Raw genomic sequence first — 22,038 nt, 5'->3', positions numbered from 1 at the left:
TTGATGTCCATGAACTATCCAACTGTTACATTTGTTTCCCTGTAAAATGTATTGTAATTTGTGGATTCAAATAAAGAAACAAAAATGTGTGTGTGTGTGTGTGTGTGTGTGTGTGTGTGTGTGTGTGTGTGTGTGTGTGTGTGTGTGTGTGTGTGTGTGTGTGTGTGTGTGTGTGTGTGCGCGCGCGCGCATGACAGGCATGTCAATACATTAGGGTGTAATTACATTATAAGTACCGAAGATATAATAAGTGCATTACTTTTCTTTTCTTTTTTCCCTCCCTCCTTTTTTTTTTTTTTTTCTAGCCCAAAATAGGCCTTTAGATAGAAAGCACATAATAATATATAAAAAAATAGAAATATAATAGAAAAACAGAGTTACAAGCTCAAAAGGTGCCACGGCTTCAGTACGTTTTTTTTCGAGTCCAAAGTTCTTTGTCTCTTCAGCTCAGTGACTATTTGCTTAAAGACCACCTCTCCAGAGGTGGCCTCATTCTTCATTGTCATTACACAGCGGGTGTTCCACAGTTTGTTAACTGTGGTACATACCACAGACCAATAAAAGTCCTGGTCCATGGTTGAAAGAGTCTCTTCAAAAACACCATACATTACTGCGTTATAAGTTATTTTGACTTCAAAACCAATACGGGACATTTCCCCCCAAACATATTGTGACCTGAGACAATCCAGTAGCAGGTGTTCTACTGTTTCTTCTTCGTCACAATAATTGACAAAAGGGCATTTAGCAGTTCTTACATACAAGCTCCACTTGACCACTGCTCTAACGGCCAGTCGCCTTACAGATACCAGCCACATGATGTCTCTCTTCTTTTCTGATAAAGTTTTTTTCCAAATATTTTTTAGAAACACCCGCTGCTGTTTGTCATCAAGATTTTTGTATGGAACAACGCCACCATACAGATCATCACATATGGCACTATAAATGTTCTTGCTAGACATTTCAGTCCAATCTATATTCAAGTGAGCAGAATTACACATTAAATCCCTGTACATTATTTTAAAATAAGGAAGGGAGTTCCTTGATCTGCCCTTCTTTTTGGTCCAGCTTAAGGCCTCGCCAATCCACATTGCACTTCTTTTAAACCCGGAAGCTACATTTTTACAAAATGAAATTTTAAGTTTTAGTCCCAGGTCAACAGCTCCAAGACCTCCAAAGTCACCTTTGCTGTGGTGGACCATGGTGACATCTCCTTCTACACCTTCAAAGACTTCCATATGCCCACTGACGTGATCCCCTGAGGACAACAATCCTGGATGTTCTACCACACTGACTAGGTGTACTGTACATATTGTACTGTACATACACAATAATATCTGATTATGGTCTTATTCAGGATATACTGTATATATCTTTATATACGTGCCTTTGACTTCAAAGAAAAGACTTTCACAAATAAACAATCTACAAGTTCCAAACACATTGGAAACTTGTAGATGGGATATTTTTGAAAATATCTTTTGACATTTTACATGCCCAAAAACAGTGACGCCAGGGTGAAAAGTGGTTAATATCCTGCTTTCTAAAATCTCCGTTTGTATCTGACCACAACTGTATAGATTTTCTAGTGAATCCAAGTTATTAGTACATTGGCAGTGCTGCCAAACTGAGCACCCGTCAGTATTGTGAACATTGTCAGAACATTCCAGGTACATTTATCCCACTGTTGTTGTGAGATGTTGGTGTTCATGTAATCATAACCAGTGACTCTCTTGTTAAAAGTGCCAGAGCTCTCAGATTGCAGTTTATGTCTCCATATTAGTGCACATAAAGTGGAGACTCTCATCACAGCTGACAGGCCTCCTAAACATTAGCAGTGTTGTAGTCTCACCTACAGCCACACCATCACATTCAAAGCATGGAAGGAAACAATTCCCAAGCAGAAGCATTGCACATATTGTAGTGTGGTCCTTCATGTTGGAGCAGGAGGTATCAGGAGCTTTTCAAAGCACTGGGTGAAGGCAGCAACACAACTAATTGTATTGTTGTTATGTCTGTCGTTCAGAAACCACTGTATGTAGGAACTGAACTATTCTGATAAGTAGTGAGCATGGAGTCTCCTCAGTGTTTTGGATGTTTTGACTTTTGTTGAAAATATTGAGTTGACATTTACTTTCTGTTTTACAACATAAAATCAAAAAAAGCACCAAGTTGTCCACAAAGCTACCTCCCTCTCTTAAAATAAAGATAAAAGATAAAACTATCTACGGGTATCTAAAGTATTTATGATGTCCATGTTGTAGTAGTTTAAATCAACTAGTGATAGACATGTTGTTTATGACATGGTGTGGAAGGGACCTACAGTAGCTGTGTAGAACAGAGGTTGTATGAGCTGCGTGTATAACCTACACCACTGATATCTATTGAACAACACTACACCTTCACTGACACTAGAGGGAGCCAACAGCACACAGGGTGAGGCTGAGGACTGGGAATATTTGAACACATTTTATACTTGTTTTTACCACTTGAACCATGTTTACTTTGTTGACATTTGTCCCTCAGGGCAGGGCTCTATTCTTGGTCCTCTGCTTTTGTCCTTCTAAATCATCACTGTGAGTGTGCGTGACTATATGCACACATGGCAATGGCATACATGCAGACATTTGTATATGTGTCTATTAATGTAGACATGTGGACAAATGTACGTACAATTGCATTCATTTAATAGTGTTCAAGTATCTGTGTGCGTGCATTTGTGCTCATGCGCCCGCAGTCACACACGTTTGTGTGTGTTTTACCAGGACTGATTCAACCAAACTATAAAATAATAATAGTTAGGTCTGTCCTCATAGTAGATTAATGACAGTTTGTTCTCATGTTCATTTCTCAGCGGAGCTGCTTGAAAACATCAGCATAGTCAAATCACTTGCTGGATGGAGCATCCAGGTCATATTTTTACCTTAAACTTTTGATTTAAGGACACAAAAAAACAATGCGTTTGACCCTTCATATCCATTTAGATACAATTGACCGAATTCACGTTACGCAACTTCCTGGTGCTGACGTCACGGTTGAAGGGGACAACCCTACTAAAAGCCTATAGAGTTTACACAGAAACCGCAAATGTAATGCAATTTCCGAATAGTACAGTATAAAATACGGCTAGCATGATCAAGAACACAAGATAGTAAAAGGCACAAAGCGTTATAATTTACTTTACCGTTCGAAATAATGATTTGTTGGCTTTGAGTCCAGCAATTTCTGTATTAATTTACCCTTCAAAGCTGACGTCAGCACCAGGAAGTTGCTGAGAAATTTGCTGAGTGCGCATGTGTGGGCTTGCCGTGAATAGGGTCTATTATTATAAAACTAACAATTAAACCACATATTGTGATGTCATAATAAAGATGCGAAAATTCTACAAAACATGTGATAACAGGCTCACAGTGTTGCATGCTACACGTGAGCTTGTAGAGCGTTTATTTTTGGTATTGAGGCTTCATGTTTAAATGTCTAAAAATACACATTAACATGAACTCAACATATTAATAAGAAAAGTGGGTAAACAGAAACAAACATAAATGTATTTACAAAACACTGATAATAATGCTGCATTACAAACAAGTGTATGAAGCTACTGAAACTGTATCTATGAATATGACAAAGTTTGATCTTCAACACATACAATAGTAGTGGGGGTCCCTGCTGTGTATCTCTCTCAGCTAAAAGCTCACAATGCGACACGTTGCTGTGAGCTTGTAGATCTGTAGATTAAATACTTGTTATAATTGAATGCAAACTAGTTTTTAATAGTTGTTTTTAATTGATGAAAAGTTGCGATTTTTTTGTTTCTTTTTCAACTCTCTTAAATCATTTGAAATAATATTATATATATTTTTAATGTAGGAATAAAAAACAAAAGGGGATATTTACTTGCGACCCCCCACTGTTTGGGAACCAGTGCTGTATGATACTGCACTAATCTGTTCTTGAGGTAAATCTTTATCCACCAAAATGATAAATGATGATTTGACCTTTGCTTTGAGATAAATAAATAGCCTAGTTACTGCACTTTTATATCTATTTATTCCCCTTTGATCTGATTCAAGTTGTTAAACTGACATGACTCAATTCAAGGATTAGATTTTTGTATCCTTCTTTCATATCAATGTAAAATGTTCTCCTGTTTCATGTGAATGTATTTCTCAGATTCCCTATGGAAGAAATGAAAGTGTAAACTGAATACTTCAACCCATTAAGAGTCTTAAGAAGACCTGAGGCCGATTCTACAAATGCCTTTTAAATCGATGGTTCTCAAACTTTTTTTGTATTAAGGAAGGATCCACTAAATGATATTTGGGCCGTGGGACTCACCCATCTGAAAATGTCCTCACAGAAGAATGAATATAGATATATAAACATTTTTTTCAAACATTTTCAAGATTTTTTAAAAGATTATCAAAAACAGCACATGTACAAGCTCGCAGCACGGCCTGAAGGTGACGTGCTGTGAGCTTGTAGATCTGGTATTCTTTATAAACTACTGTTCTAATCTAAAGCACTACACCTCAAATCTAAAATGACAGATGCTCTCCCTGTTTTAATGGGATAAACAATTCAGTTAAAAACAAATAATTGTTTAGTCAAGCGACATTTCAAAAGAGCAACGTGACATATTTAGATCCCCAAAACCTCCAAGTAAGCGGTTTTAATATTTTATTATGGTTTTATTATTTAATTATCAGTGATTCAAGTGACTGCAGGGTTTGTAGTCTTCCTCAGCCATTCTGGTTCGATAAAACTAATGTAATGTAATATTAAACATACTGACCTCTGCAATCATATTATATAACATGTCATACTTTATAATGTCAAAGAGATTATTCCAATGTGATGATTCTATATCAGGAAATAGACAGTGTAAAAAGTACAGTGCAGTTGAGTGCAAGAGTAAAAGTACCATAATAATAGTCTGATACATTTTATAGTATCTCGATGTTTACTACTGAGATTATTACATTTCTATGAATCCCCTAATATTAATTAATGTTGGCACTAGTACTATTACTAATATGATTAATACATCATGTCATCAATCATCATGTCTAACTACTATGTGGTGAAAAAGGAGAGCAGACATGCACATCCCAAGGTGCTGAGCGACGACTAGATACTGAAAAGAAATAAATGAACGCTCGCACACTGAGGGCTCCAATGCGACACTTGTGCTTTATTGCTCCAAATAAAAAACTGACTTTCCGAGCCCACAGCTCTGTGGTTCCAGAGTTACACTGATCTTCCACGGTAACATCTTCAGAGTACCAGTAGTGGCAATGAATGGAAAGAGTGTTTCAGTGAAAGTGTGTGTGAAGGTGTGTATGTGAGTGTTAGTATCAGGATCAGAGAAGGACAGCCTTCCTTTTTTCCAGTCCAACTGGACTCTGATCTTCTTGGGGTTCTGCTTCACTGAGAGAGCAGTGGATGGCCCTGGTGAGGAGACTGCTGTGTATTTACCTTCACGTAACAATATGCACCAGTATTGACCCCCTTCTTCTCCCTTCCTCTGAAAAGACTCTGCTGACAGACCCAGTCTCCACCATGTGTTGTCTCCAACCTCAACATCCCAGCTGTGAGCCCCAGAGTTAAAGCCCTCAGAACCCAGGACACGACGCCAGAAGTCAAACCTCTCTGGGTTGTCAGGAAGCTGCTGTTTATCTCCATATCTCACACTGGTCAGATCATCAGACAGGATGAGTTCTGGATGGGCCGTGTTGGGGTCCAGAATGACAGGAGTGTAGGAGACAATGTCCCTCATCTTGTCCCAGACTCTGAAGGTCAGGTTCTTCAGGTGTCTGGTCTCGTCTATCAGTGCTCCTGAGACCGGCTGTGGGTCCTGCAGTGTGAACTGGACTCTTTCCACTGTGGTCTTGTAGTTCTGCAGGAATGAGATGTGTTCAGCTCTCAGATCCTCCTCTATGGCTCTGATTGTGTCTGAAAGGGTTGATATGTCTCTGTTCAGACCCTCAATCTTGTCCTTCATCATCTGAGTCTTCTGCTGCTCTTCCTCCCTCAGTGCAGTGATCTTGGCCTCCTCTTCCTCTTCTAGAAACTGATGCATCGTCTTAAACTGTTCCTTCATCTGCATCTCTGTGTGTTGGACCAGGACCTTAATCTGTTCTGCTGTTTGGTCACAGTTTGTTTTAACTTTATTAAAGACCTCCAGTTTATCTTGTAAAGGCTTCAGTAATTTCTGGACCTCCTCCTTGTGTTCCGGTGCAGCTTCATCGATGGGTCTGAATCTGTGGTTGATGTGTTTCTTAGAATCTCGACACAAAAAACACACGGTCAGTTGACATTCCAGACAGAACAGTTTGAGTTTCTCATCAGCATGCAGACTGCAGAGAACCTCAGACCCTGTTGAAGCTCTCTGATGTCTCTCCTGTATGAAGGCCTCACACAGGTTCTTCAGAGCCAGGTTTCTGGGTGGATCCACTGAATGTCTCTCCTTGCAAACTGGACATTCTTTTATTACCTTCTCTCTCCACCATTCCTGCAGACAGGCTTTACAGAAGCTGTGGCTACATGGCAGAACAACAGGATCTATAAAGATGTCATGACACACAGGACATGAATAATCCTCTTCTGGGCGAGATGCGTTGGAAGCCATTTGGTCTTAGTGTGTAGCTTCAAATACGCTGCTCAAGCCAGGAAATCAGCCAGTCAGTGGTGGTAACACTCCCTCCTCTAGAATGTTCCCTGAAGTTTACTTTCACTGTGAATCGTGGTTCTTGTTAAAGTCCATTCAGTTGACAGAGTCAGCAGCAGGTTCCAGTGGTCTGGGTCAGTATTCCCTCCTGTAGCTGTGGAAAGACTGTCTGTCCTCCTCACTGTAATTGTGTTTGATCTGAACGTGAATCTTATGGTCTTATACTGTATGAATCTGGCAACATCTGGGTGGAGCTTTGACACACAAAACTCTTTCATATTGTTTGTGCCTCAAGCCATCAGATACAATGTGTTGTCAAACAAGTCTTCACTTGCATGGCATTCATGGGAAAGTAGGTTAGATCATGGACACACTGTGTGTGTGTGTGTGTGTGTGTGTGTGTGTGTGTGTGTGTGTGTGTGCGCGTGCGCGTGCGCGCACGCGTGCGTGTGCGTGTGCGTGTGCGTGTGCGTGTGTGTGTGTGTGTGTGTGTGTGTGTGTTGACACAAGGAGTGTGCTATATGTTTCCTTTTCCTGATTCCTCTGAGTCAGATAGGGGAGGAGCTTTGACACACCAACAGACCGGTTGCCACAAACACACACACACACACACACACACACACACACACACACACACACACACACACACACACACACACACACACACACACACACACACACACACACACACTCTCTCTCTCTCTCTCTCTCTCTCTCTCTCTCTCTCTCTCTCTCTCTCTCAGAATATATAGGGAACAGTAGAGAAAACAGAATAAAAGGTTATGTTTTTTATTGTCTCAAACTAAACTGTGACTGTGTAGGCTAAATATTAACTAATAAACACACTGACAGCAGAGACAGCCCTGCTCATCAGGGGCAGTCAGTGGTTCAGTCTGTTGTTATATTCTCTACAGTGGTTTCCAGACTTTTTGTGGGCACAATGGCAAATGTACTTCTAGGACAGGGGTCTTCAACAGGTGGTCCTCAGGGGGTCAGCTAAATCTTTGTGTGAGGAGGAACAAAAGCCGGAAGTATTTTCCGCGAAAATAGCTGAAGAGGAGAATCCTCCTGAGACTAAAAATAACACTCTGTATACGCTGGGGTAATGGTTCTCTGCTACAATGTATTAGTTACAGAATGGTGCAGACAGAGACATAGCAGAGAGCATAGTATTAGTTGTATTAGTTACAGAATGGTGCAGACAGAGACATAGCAGAGAGCATAGTCATAGACTCTGAATCTGGGCGCTGGCTTCACATGGGTAGTTATTCACCTCATTAACATATTACATGAGTTCATGTCATACAATCATTGGTTACCATGATGGAGAATGATTGATCTGGTTCTCCTGTTTCAGACAGCCTTCATACCCACGTGTTCCCACTCACTTGCATGCAAGCGTGTGGTGTGTGCATGAGGAGCGAGCACATGACTGTTTTGGCACTGTTTAGTAAATTTAATATTTTCTATTGTGAGTTTTGTTCCTTCTCCCCAGAATAATCATCTGTTCTCCCCACATTCCAAACCTTTAACTCCCAGAGATGTGTTGGTTTTGTGTTGTATATTGGAGTGAGAGCTAACTATAACTTTGTAGGAGTAAAGATTATTGGTTTCTGCGTCTCGCTCCTTCATAGCCTCTGCACTGTAATACACATTAAAGCTGCACTATGTAACTTTCTCCTTCTGTCCCGGATTTGTACCCGGTTTCTTGCATATGTGCTGTACCTTTTTACCATTGAACCATCATCTCAATGGTAAGCCGGCCTGCTTGCTCAGGGGATAAATTGAATCTTGACCATCAGTTCAAACTTTGTGTCTGATCCTGTGTCTTGGTGAGTCATGACCTTTGACACAATCTAAATGTCTCAATAGAAGAGCAGGGAACATTCCATGCAGATTGGACAAAATAACATTTTATTCATAAAAAGAAAAATTACAAAATGCCATGTTAACATGAATCCAAGTTATAATAGAAAGGATAATGTGAGAATAAAAAATCACACCCGTGTGAACTGAGCGGTGGTTTACCCACCTCATAGATCATGTGTACCGATTTTTGTGACATTTGAAGAAAATATGTAGGAAAAGGAGCAAAAAGTGTGTTTTGGAGAAAATTCAAGATGGCGGAAAATCTATCCAGGCGCAAATGGGCTTGGCCTATATGGGGAGATGCGTCTTGACCCAAGGAATCCAGGGAAAAAATAATTTTAATTTTCCGATCTACGGTTCAAGAGTTACGGGGCAAAACGCAAAGTGGGACGTTATAGCGCCAACATGAGGCCGAGTGATGTAATTATTTTTGGATTCATTCTTAAAATCATTATGAATCTCCTCTCCGAGTTTTGAAACTGTAGCTCCTATGGTTTACGAGAGAAAAATACTTGAAAGTGATTTCTTGCATTGTCCCATTATAAGTCAATGGGGACAATTAAGCGTCGTTTTTTGCCGATTACGTCGGCATGGTAAGGCGGATCGGAACGAAAGGTAATAGCACACCATTCCCGGCCGAGCCGCACATTTTGATGTATATATTGCGCGAGTGGCGTAAATGGTGCGGCACTAGTTACGCGCCGAAGTTTAGGCTACATACAGACACGGACGGACGGACGGACGGACGGACGGACGGACGGACGGAGACCCACACACACGGCCACGTATAGGAGCGTTGTGACCTCCGCTCAAAAAAACATTCATTAACACAACACTGATCTCTATAAAGCTGTCTATGAAATATATGAAAACGTTTAATCTGCAACACAATAGTGTGGGGTCCCTGCTTCATCTCTCTCTCTCAGCTAGGGGTCCTTGGCCTGAAAAACCTCAAAGACCGCTGTTCTAGGGGATAGAATGTGACTGTATTTGGAAACCTTCGTGCACAACGTACTGGTATAATACATGTTTTGTATTGTGTAATAATTTGTAGTTGACACACCTGGGCCTGCCACGGCAGGTGTCAGTCCCGGGAAGTGTATTCACTCTTTCTGACACCTGGGCTTGTTTCAAGGCAGACCAGTGTTCCTCGTTTGGGAGACACTGGTGTAGACAACACTTCAAGTTCATAATTCATGTTCTATGGCACATTCACACCACCAGCTTTGTGGCACTGTATTGACAAATAAGTAAACAATTGCAGAGCTCCCTGTACAAGCTAGTGTTTTCTTTTTCTCACTTGTGCCTACATCTTGCATGTCCATAGTAAACCTAACCAACATATGAATAGAGTGTGTGTGTGTGTGTGTGTGTGTGTGTGTGTGTGTGTGTGTGTGTGTGTGTGTGTGTGTGTGTGTGTGTGTGTGTGTGTGTGTGTGCATATAAAAACGTATACATTGCCCGCCACGACCGGTAACACTCAAGAGTGTTACCGGATTGGTTTGGCTGTGCTTGTGATTGCTGGCATTTGCTGGCATCCCAAATACAACAGACATTGTTTGTGATGACACCAGTCACAGGGAGCTAATGATTCTGGAGGTGGGATGCATTTTTGATCTGTATATGGACCAGGCTTTCCAAGATAAGCATTCTAAGTACCAACCATTACTTAGAATCATAACAGACTTTGGGTACAGATGTAGATTCTCAATACTCATATTTGGAAGCCTGGCCAGTGGGCCATGTACATAAATTGACCATGAGTGGCCAAACAATAGCTGGCATGACATAGGCCAAGGCCAAACAGTTGTCTAAATATTGCTCTGTTTCAGCAGTTTTGGGCAGCTTGTATGTGTGGAGAAGAATGTGTCATGTTTATCCTTTGATGTCCATGAACTATCAACCTGTTACATTTGTTTCCCTGTAAAATGTATTGTAATTTGTGGATTCAAATAAAGAAACAAAAATGTGTGTGTGTGTGTGTGTGTGTGTGTGTGTGTGTGTGTGTGTGTGTGTGTGTGTGTGTGTGTGTGTGTGTGTGTGTGTGTGTGTGTGTGTGTGTGTCCACAGCTTCCAGGGTCCAGTTCCTGACCTGCAGACTGTCAAACTGCTGGCCTTCCAGAGCAGGGACGTTCCTGTCACCTTTGCTGTGGTGGACCATGGTGACATCTCCTTCTACACCTTCAAAGACTTCCATCTGCCCACTGACGTGTTCCCCTGAGGACAACAATCCTATGGGATGTTCTACCACACTGACTAGTACTGTACATATTGTACTGTACATACACAATAATATCTGATTATGGTCTTATTCAGGATATACTGTATATACGTGCCTTTGACTTCAAAGAAAAGACTTTCACAAATAAACAATCTACAAGTTCCAAACACATTGGAAACTTGTAGATGGGATGTTTTTGAAAATATCTTTTGACAGTTTACATGCCCAAAAACAGTGATGCCAGGGTGAAAAGTCTCTAAAATCTCCGTTTGTATCTGACCACAACTGTATAGATTTTCTAGTGAATCCAAGTTATTAGTACATTGTCAGTGCTGCCAAACTGAGCATCAGTCAGTATTGTGAACATTGTCAGAATATTCCAGGTACATTTATCCCACTGTTGTTCTGAGATGTTGGTGTTCATGTAACCATAACCAGTGACTCTCTTGTTAAAAGTGCCAGAGCTCTCAGATTGCAGTTTATGTCTCCATATTAGTGCACATAAAGTGGAGACTCTCATCACAGCTGACAGGCCTCCTAAACATTAGCAGTGTTGTAGTCTCACCTACAGCCACACCATCACATTCAAAGCATGGAAGGAAACAATTCCCAAGCAGAAGCATTGCACATATTGTAGTGTGGTCCTTCATATTGGAGCAGGAGGTATCAGGAGCTTTTCAAAGCACTGGGTGAAGGCAGCAACACAACTAATGGTTGTATTTGTTATGTCTGCCGTTCAGAAACCACTGTATGTAGGAACTGAGCTACTCTGATAACTAGTGAGCATGGAGTCTCCTCAGTGTTTTGGATGTTTTGACTTTTGTTGAAAATATTGAGTTGACATTTACTTTTTGTTTTACAAAATAAAATCGAAGAAAGCACTGTTGTCCACAAAGCTACCTCCCTCTCTTAAAATAAAGATACAAAATAAAACTATCTAAGCATATACTAGTATTTATGATGACAGTAGTTTATGACAGTAGTTTAAATCAACTAGTGATAGACATGTTGTTTATGACATGGTGTGGAAGGGACCTACAGTAGCTGTGTAGAACAGAGGTTGTATGAGCTGCATGTTTAACCTACACCACTGATATCTATTGAACAACACTACACCTTCACTGACACTAGAGGGAGCCAACAGCACACAGGGTGAGGCTGAGGACTGGGAATATTTGAACACATTTTATACTTGTTTTTACCACTTAAACCATGTTTACTTTGTTGATATTTGTCACGTGTGTGCGTGCGTTTTACCAGGACTGAGTCAACCAAACTAGAATACAATAATAATAATAATAACATTTGGAATTATAGGAGTTGAGGCATTGCATTTAGTTTGATTTGGTTCCACAGTTGATAGACCTAATGTGAAATAATAGCCAAACTAGAACTTTGTAAGAAATAGATTTGCACACAGTAGCTCCATTTAATGTTTTTTGTAGACATCCTCCTGAGTGAAGTTTGGAGGAGAAAGCTCTTCTTCAGACTCCAAAGTCAAAGTGCAGTAAGAAGACAACAATTATACTGATGAATTGGGCTTTGAAGTGTTTCTACTGTCAGTCAGTGGTTCCCAAAGCTTTTAACTCAAGGCCCAAAAGAGAAATTAGATGTTATGAATAGCAGATCTACAAGCTCACAATGTGTCGCTTCACGCCATGCCACATTGTGAACTTATAGATCTGCTATTTTCACTACTTCTTAAACATTATATTAACTCAGCACAAAAAGAAAGGAAACTTGACTTCAGTCCATATCTCCCCTTCAATAATACCAATTTGTATTGTGTTTTATATCATTTTTATTGTTGATTTGTGACCTTTACAAGGAGGTACAGTTTGTAAGCATCAGGCATTAGTGGAATGAGCACTCCAGCCAAAAGTGTGGGTAGACCCAACATTTCCATTATATCTCCCCTTTAATTATGCCAAATGGTGTTTGATGTCATTGTTATCGTTGATTTGTCACCTTAACAACAAATTGTAAGGATCTGGCATTCGTGGAATGAGCAACACAGCCAATCGTGTGGGTAGCGCCCCTCCAAAAATGGCCTGGCAGGCCTGCAATACCGTTCTTTTGGTGTTCTCGTTTGTTGCTTGGTTCATTGAATGATTGCACTCTCCGACAGGAATTAGAAAAAGAAAAAACAGCACATATTGCCATATTGGCTATTTTTACACTTAGTTAATTTTAAGGTCAGTGTCAGGGAAGCCCAAAACGAGAGTAAATTCCAGCAGAACTGTAGGCCTATATTGCAAGCCATTTTGGCAACCTGCTACCCACACGTTTGGCTGTGGTGCTCAATCCACGAATGCCCGATGCTTACCAATATAGCTCCTTGTAAAGAAACCAATCGTTGACGAATCAATGCTAAAAATGATATAAAACACACTACAAATTGGTATTATTAAAGGGGAGACATAATGGACCGAAGTCAAGTTTCCTTTCTTTTTGTAGCTATTGAGTTTATATTTTTTTAATGGAAATGATTAGACTTTTTTATTTATTAAATACTTTTGAAATGCTGCTTTTAATAGTTGTTTTTACTTGATGAAAAGCTTGGAATTGTTTTTACTTTTTTGTTTCAACTCTCTTAAATCTTTTGAAATAATTATATATATTTTTTTCATGTAGGAACATATTATGCAACATAATATATTTCGCTACCCATTAAAATTGGTCCACGACCCAAACATGTGTCCCAACCACTGTTTGGGAACCAGTTTACCTTTTAAGTGATACTGCACTAATCTGTTCTTGAGGTAAATCTTTATCCCCTATAATCATGAACAAAGATTTGACCTTATATTTTAGGATTCGATTTTTGTATGCTTCATCAATGTAAAATGTTCTCCTGTTTCATGTGAATGTATCTCTCAGATTCCCTATGGAAGAAATGAAAGTGTCAACTGAATATATTAAACAATTCAGTTAAAAACAAATAATTGTTTAGTCGAGCGATGTTTCAAAAGAGCAACGTGACATATTTAGACCCACAATACCTTCAAGTAAACTGTTTTTATATTTTATTATGGTGTTATAATTTTATTATCAGTGATTCAAGTGACTGCAGGGTTCATAGTCTACCTCAAACGTTGTGGTTTCATAAAACTAATGTAATATTTAACATACTGACCTCTGCTAGCCATCATATTATAACATGTCATTCTTTAGAATGGCATAAAGAGATTGTTCCAATGTAATGATTCGATAATAGGAAATAGACAGTAAAAAGTACAGTGCAGTTAATTGCAATTACCATAAAATAGTCTGATACATTTTAAAGTATCTCAATGTTTACTACTGAGATAATTACATTTCTATGAATCATCATCATCATCATCATCATCATCATCATCATCATGTTTAACAACATGGTTCCAGAGTTACACTGATCTTCCATGGTAACATCTTCAGAGGGACAGTAAGATCAGTGTAAATGAATGGAAAGAGTGTTTCAGTGAAAGTGTGTCCGAAGGTGTGTATGTGTGTGTTAGTATCAGGATCAGAGAAGGACAGCTTTCCTTTGTTCCAGTTAAGCCGGACTCTGATCTTCTTGGGGTTCTGCTTCACTGAGAGATCAGTGGATGGACCTGATGAGGAGGATGCTTCGTATTCACCTTCAGATAAACATATCCTCCAGTGTTGACCCTCTCCATCTCCCTTCCTCTGAAAAGACTCTGCTAACACACCCAGTGCCCAGCCTGCACTGTCTCCAACCTCAACATCCCAGCTGTGAGTCCCAGAGTTAAAGCCCTCAGAACCCAGGACACGGTCCCAGTAGTCAAACCTCTCTGGGTTGTCAGGAAGCTCCTGCTTCTCTCCATATCTCACACTGGTCAGATCATCAGACAGGATGAGGTATGGATAGGCAGTGTTGGGGTCCAGAATGACAGGAGTGTAGGAGACAATGTCCTTCATCTTGTCCCAGACTCTGAAGGTCAGGTTCTTCAGGTGTTTGGTCTCGTCTATCAGTGCTCCTGAGACCGGCTGTGGGTCCTGCAGTGTGAACTGGACTCTTTCCACTGTGGTCTTGTAGTTCTGCAGGAATGAGATGTGTTCAGCTCTCAGATCCTCCTCTATGGCTCTGATTGTGTCTGAAAGGGTTGATATGTCTCTGTTCAGAACCTCAATCTTCTCCTTCACCATCTGAGTCTTCTGCTGCTCTTCCTCCCTCAGTGCAGTGGTCCTTGTCTTCTCTTCCTTCTTTAGAAACTGATGCATCTTCTTAAACTCTTCCTTCATCTGCATCTCTGTGTGCCGGGCCCGGACCTTAATGTGTTCTGCTGTTTGGTCACAGTTGGTTTTAACTTTGTTAAAGACCTCCAGTTTATCTTGTAAAGGCTTCAGTGATTTCTGGACTTCCTCCTTGTGTTCCGGAGCAGCTTCATCGATGGGTCTGAATCTGTGGTTGATGTGTTTTTTAGAATCTCGACACACAGTACACACTGGCTGTTGACATTCCAGACAGAACAGTTTGAATTTCTCATCATAATGCAGACTGCAGAGAACCCCAGACCCTGTTGAAGCTCTCTGATGTCTCTCCTGTATGAAGGCCTCACACAGGTTCTTCAGAGCCAGGTTTCTGGGTGGATCCACTGAATGTTTCTCCTTACAAACTGGACATTCTTTTATTACCTTCTCTCTCCACCATTCCTGCAGACAGGCTTTACAGAAGCTGTGGCTGCAGGACAGAACAACAGGATCTTTAAAGATGTCACAACACACAGGACAGGAATAATCCTCTTCTGGGCGAGATGCGTTGGAAGCCATTTGGTCTCAGTGTGTAGCTTATACGCTGCTGTGCTCAAGCCAGAAAATCAGCCAGAGGTGGTAAAACTCCCTCTTCTTCTAGAATGTGCCAGCAAGAGCCGTTGGCCGCCGCGTCCACGTCCATGGACGCGGCCGTGGACGCGTCCATGGACGCGGCCGCGAAAAAAACGTCCGTGGACGCGAGGCCGCGTCCACGGACGCAAACGGCCGGCCGTCCCGGCCGTGGACGCGACCGTGGACGCGGCCGTGGACGCAGACGGCCGGGGACGCGGCCGTGGACGCGGCCGTGGACGAGGCCGCGGCCGTGGACGCAAACGGCCGGCCGTGGATGCAAACGGCCGGCCGTGGACGGGTCCATGGACGAGGCCGCGAAAAAAAGGCAGCGAAAAAGAAAAAAAAAGGTGTCTATTGTATGTATTTTTTGATGGAGATTTCAAATATGACCTTCTTTTTTGCATAGGACAACTCTAACCTGCATCAATTGGTATTTTATAATTGCCAATTGTACCCTATCCATCTAAAAAACAAATTGGATGTCTATTGTATGTATTTTTTGATGGAGAATTCAAATATTAATTTCTTTTTGGGATAGGACAACTCTAACCTGCATCAATTGGTATTTTATAATTGCCAATTGTACCCTATCCATCTCAAAAACAAATTGGATGTCTATTGTATGTATTTTTTGATGGGGAATTCAAATGTTACCTTCTTTTTTAGATATGACAACTCTAACCTAAATCAATTGGTGCATCAACCTACTTACTATCTATCTATCTGTCTATCTATCTATCTATCTACATTTATATAAAGCTGTTCTTGCATTTGAATTCAAGTCTGACACAAGTTAAGGTTAACTTAGGTAGTATTTCATTTTGCTGGCTTTTAGGGTCTGTGTGTGAGTGTGTAGGCTCACAAATTATTATAATTGTCATTAAGTGACTCTGAGATCTATCCATCCATCCATCCATCCATCCATCCATCTATTTATTTATACTTACTGTTTACATTTTCTATAAATATTTATTTCTATATAAAACTCAGTTGTGTGGAGTTATTGTGTGCCCTTTCTTGTTGCTAAAGAGTCCATTTGTTCACTAGACATTAAGTCAAGGTTACTATTTTGAGTTGAAGCTAAGTGTTTTATTGCTTTGTGGTTTAACATGATTTAAAAGGCAAATTCATTGTTATGGTTACTTTAGAAGACTGCTTTTGCATTCATGAGTTAAGAGAGCCAAGCTAATTCAAAGAGTTAGGTTAAAGGAACACAAAACATGACCTAACTCACAGCTGCCATTGGACAGACAGTTACAACATACTCTTATCTTTCACAGAACAGACAATTATCATTTATTTTATCTATTTGAGACTATGTAGCTGCTCTAGGGGAAATAGAGCATTATATCAGCCTATTCAATTGATAATGACCAATGGGTGCCAGTTTCTAAGTAGTTAAAGCATATTAACATAACAATATATGTGGCCTAGACATGGATATTGCCCAATCAACTCGTAATCTACAGAAATGTCCACCACATCACACAGTATAAAACCTAGTAGGCTTAGTGGATTACCTATGTTAAATCATGTCAGGTTAGTTTGGTTCAAGGTTCAAGTATAATAATTTATGAGACAAAAATGTAACACAAATGTGCACAAATGTACAATCACATCTAGGCTAGAATGATAACATAAAGTCCTGACTACTCCTTGTTATTGTGGTCCTAAATACTACAATGATTAGTTTGGATGCATTGCTTCTATCATGTCCAATTAAAAATAAATACATTACATACATACAGAAATCTGCCTTCTCCTGTATTGTATTAGTGACATTCATTATAAATAGTAAAATAACAGGACAGAGCAAAAAAGGCCTCTGTTGTGTCTTTATCTGATCACATGCAATCAGACACTCACACTGCACAGCAATATATAAACTTTATTACAGGCTCAAGGCCCACAGGGTAAGAAGACAATACATTACAAAGATAATAATTTAAAAAAACAACAACAGAGAGTACATTCACCGAGCCCCACCGGAGCTAAATAGGCACTCATGCCACTCATGCCAGTGTCCACTAATGGTAGACGTGTACCTGACAGAGCTACATCCAGGGTCTGTCATCAGTCTCTGGAACAATCTGAAACAATGTATCTTTCCTGTGGCTGTTATAATGAACACAAACAGATCAGAAAGTAATTTAACATACAACAATGTACGGGATTCCTTTCTATTAAAAGCAAAATCATCACTGGGTCAAAGTTGTTGCTTGGTTCTCCCCATATAAAGGCATGTAGGTAACAGTAACATGATATTATGTCATGAATGATAAAAGTAATGTTTAAACACTTTGATGTGTGTGAGTTCATCTGGAGACTTACTCAGTCTGTGACTTACAGAGATCTTGATGGTCTTTGGGTTCCACCTCTTCATCAGAATTGCCGCTGGTGCCGTCTAGAGATTTCATCTTCACTTGAAGTCTGGAGTCTTGAAATGATGTACAGTGTATTCTGGACAGTTGTGGACACTCTGCAACTAACCTAACCTAACGCACACTATGTGTTAATGTTGATCAATATAATAATGTAAAAATACAAAGTTAAGTAGACCTAAGTAAGAAATAGTAAATACATTGTAATAATACATTGAAGGGGAAATGTAGAAAAACAAATGCAACTCAGCATTGAATTTATGGCAAACATTGTGCTACTCAACCCTTTCCAAATAATATACAATTAAGAAGTGGGATGTTCCACTTAGTAAGAGAAAGAATTAATGAAATATTATTTTTTTAAAAAGCTAGAAGACTCACCTATTATAGTAACCATGTGAATTGCTAATAATGTTATGGGTCAGATGTGTAAAGATCTATCACATTGTATTGTTCTTTTCAGACTCAACAACAATAATAATGATGATGTTACTTAAATGCTGATCAATGTGTGAATCTGGCTCTTATCAGGTGTGTGTTTTCTCTCCCTGTCCTGTGCTGTCCTCAGTTAAACCAAGACAGTGCTGTTGTGACCAATGTGGAAAAAGCCTTCAGCTCAATTTATTATCTCAAAGTAGACCAGAGAATTCATACCGGAGTGAAGCCATTCAGCTGTGAACAATGTGGGAAGTATTTTGCTCGTCTGGACAATTAAAAGATCATAAGCGTTCACATACTGGAGAGATTGTTGTGACCAGTGTGGGAAAAGATTTGTTCAAAAGGGGATTTTAAGAGAACACCTGAGAATTCACACTAGAGAGAAGCCCTATTGCTGTGACCAGTGTGGGAAAAGCTTTACTCGATTGTCTTATCTCAAAATACATGAACGAATTCACACAGGAGAGAAACCGTACGGCTGTGTCCAATGTGGGGAAAAGTTCAGTTTAACGGCTGCTCTGAAAGTACACCAGAGATTTCACACCGAAGAAAAGCCTTACTGCTGTGAACACTGTGGCAAACGTTTCACTGTAAAATCTAGCCTCGTACAACACAAGAAGATTCACACTTGAGAGAGACCTTACTGCTGTCACCAATGTGGGAAAAGGTTCACTCTGAAGACGGCTCTGAAAAGACACCTGAAAATCCACACTGGTGAGAAGCCATATACTGCTGTGTCCAGTGTGAGAAAAGGTTCAGTGATATGCATCATCTCAAAGCACACCAGAAAAATCACACTGGAAAAAAACCTTATTGCTGTGACCAGTGTGGAAAGAGCTTTCCTAGACTGGAACATATCAAAATACACCAACAAATTCACACCGGAGAGAAACCTTATATCTGTAACCAATGTGGGGAAAACTCTGTCAGGTACACGTCTACCGTTAGAGGCCACTGGCATGAGTGCCTCTTTAGCTCCGGTGGGGCTTGGAGAATGTACTCTGTTGTTGTTTTTTTAATTATTATCTTTGTAATGTATGGTCTTCTTACCCTGTGGGCCTTGAGCCTGTAATAAAGTATTGCTGTGCAGTGTGAGTGTCTGATTGCATGTGATCAGATAAAGACACAACAGAGGCCTTTTTTGCTCTGTCCTGTTATTTTACTATTTATAATGAATGTCACTAATACAATACAGGAGAAGGCAGATTTCTGTATGTATGTAATGTATTTATTTTTAATTGGACATGATAGAAGCAATGCATCCAAACTAATCATTGTAGTATTTAGGACCACAATAACAAGGAGTAGTCAGGACTTTATGTTATCATTCTAGCCTAGATGTGATTGTACATTTGTGCTGTTTACATTTTTGTCTCATAAATTATTATACTTGAATCTTGAACCAAACTAACCTGACATGATTTAACATAGGTAATCCACTAAGCCTACTAGGTTTTATACTGTGTGATGTGGTGGACATTTCTGTAGATTACGAGTTGATTGGGCAATGTCCATGTCTAGGCCACATATATTGTTATGTTAATATGCTTTAACTACTTAGAAACTGGCACCCATTGGTCATTATCAATTGAATAGGCTGATATAATGCTCTATTTCCCCTAGAGCAGCTACATAGTCTCAAATAGATAATAAATGATAATTGTCTGTTCTGTGAAAGATAAGAGTATGTTGTAACTGTCTGTCCAATGGCAGCTGTGAGTTAGGTCATGTTTTGTGTTCCTTTAACCTAACTCTTTGAATTAGCTTGGCTCTCTTAACTCATGAATGCAAAAGCAGTCTTCTAAAGTAACCATAACAATGAATTTGCCTTTTAAATCATGTTAAACCACAAAGCAATAAAACACTTAGCTTCAACTCAAAATAGTAACCTTGACTTAATGTCTAGTGAACAAATGGACTCTTTAGCAACAAGAAAACAAGAAAAGGCACACAATAACTCCACACAACTGAGTTTTATATAGAAATAAATATTTATAGAAAATGTAAACAGTAAGTATAAATAAATGGATGGATGGATGGATGGATGGATGGATGGATGGATAGATCTCAGAGTCACTTAATGACAATTATAATAATTTGTGAGCCTACACACTCACACAGACCCTAAAAGCCAGCAAAATGAAATACTACCTAAGTTAACCTTAACTTGTGTCAGACTTGAATTCAAATGCAAGAGCAGCTTTATATAAATGTAGTAGTAGTAGTGTTATGAGAGGGAAGGTGATGTTTGTTCAGACTAGCAGGGACTTAGGTGGGACAGTTAACAAAGCATTATCCAGTTTCTGTCTATTGTTGATCCCTCCCCCCACCACCACCCTGATTGGTCCATCAGAGTCATTGTGAGTATTTAACATGGCTCTGTTTTAGCTCCATGACACAGTCATGACACAGTTCCATGTGTGCAAGTTCCTGAGGCTGAACTCTCTTCTGGACTAAAGGTGAAGTATAAATAAATAGATGGATAGATAGATGGATAGATGGATAGATAGATAGATAGATAGATAGATAGATAGATAGATAGATAGTAAGTAGGTTGATGCACCAATTGATGCAGGTCAGAGTTGTCATATCTAAAAAAGAAGGTAACATTTGAATTCCCCATCAAAAAATACATACAATAGACATCCAATTTGTTTTTGAGATGGATAGGGTACAATTGGCAATTATAAAATACCAATTGATGCAGGTTAGAGTTGTCCTATCCCAAAAAGAAGGTAATATTTGAATTCTCCATCAAAAAATACATACAATAGACATCCAATTTGTTTTTTAGATGGATAGGGTACAATTGGCAATTATAAAATACCAATTGATGCAGGTTAGAGTTGTCCTATGCAAAAAAGAAGGTCATATTTGAATTCTCCATCAAAAAATACATACAATAGACACCTTTTTTTTTCTTTTTCGCTGCCTTTTTTTCGCGGCCTCGTCCATGGACCCGTCCACGGCCGGCCGTTTGCGTCCACGGCCGGCCGTTTGCGTCCACGGCCGCGGCCTCGTCCACGGCCGCGTCCCCGGCCGTCTGCGTCCACGGCCGCGTCCACGGTCGCGTCCACGGCCGGGACGGCCGGCCGTTTGCGTCCGTGGACGCGGCCTCGCGTCCACGGACGTTTTTTTCGCGGCCGCGTCCATGGACGTGGACGCGGCGGCCAGCGGCTGTCTCTCGGTTCCAGTGGTCTGGGTCAGTATTCCCTCCTGTAGCTGTGGAAAGACAGTCTGTCCTCCTCACTGGAAGTTGTGTTTGATCTGAACGTGAATCTTATGGTCTTATACTGAATGAATCTGGTAAAGTTCTGGGTGGAGCTTTGACACACAAGGAAACTCCTTCATATGGTTTGTGCCTCAAGCCGTACAGTATGTTGTCAAACAAGACGAGTGACACCTTTGTCACTTGCATGGCATTTATGGGAAAGCAGGTTAGCTCATGGACACACAGTGTGTGTGTGTGTGTGTGTGTGTGTGTGTGTGTGTGTGTGTGTGTGTGTGCATATTGTTTGTTGTCATGCTCTTGCACAATGTAGAAAAGCAGAGATTCCACTTATCACTTGGCAGTGCACAACTCTCGGTCACATGGGACACAAATGCCACATTTTACACTGTTCTGACAGACAGAC

General features: G+C 40.2%; 1 protein-coding gene across 1 annotated transcript; it reads right to left on the bottom strand.

The window, feature by feature from the left end:
* Positions 1-1,845: 1,845 nt before the first annotated feature.
* On the bottom strand, positions 1,846-15,530 carry LOC308283068 (E3 ubiquitin-protein ligase TRIM39-like; the record flags this gene model as incomplete). The annotated part of the gene is made up of 4 exons (XM_080723454.1): positions 1,846-1,849; positions 5,217-6,277; positions 10,629-10,753; positions 14,150-15,530. The coding sequence occupies 4 exons, from the start codon at positions 15,528-15,530 to the stop codon at positions 1,846-1,848; spliced, it is 2,571 nt and encodes an 856-aa protein (XP_080579580.1).
* Between the last annotated feature and the right edge of the window lie 6,508 nt (positions 15,531-22,038).

The sequence above is a fragment of the Nannobrachium achirus genome (assembly GCF_963921795.1).
Source record: "Nannobrachium achirus genome assembly, chromosome: 4".
In the NCBI taxonomy this organism is placed as follows: Eukaryota; Metazoa; Chordata; class Actinopteri; order Myctophiformes; family Myctophidae; genus Nannobrachium; species Nannobrachium achirus.
This window is presented reverse-complemented; position numbering and strand designations above follow the sequence as displayed.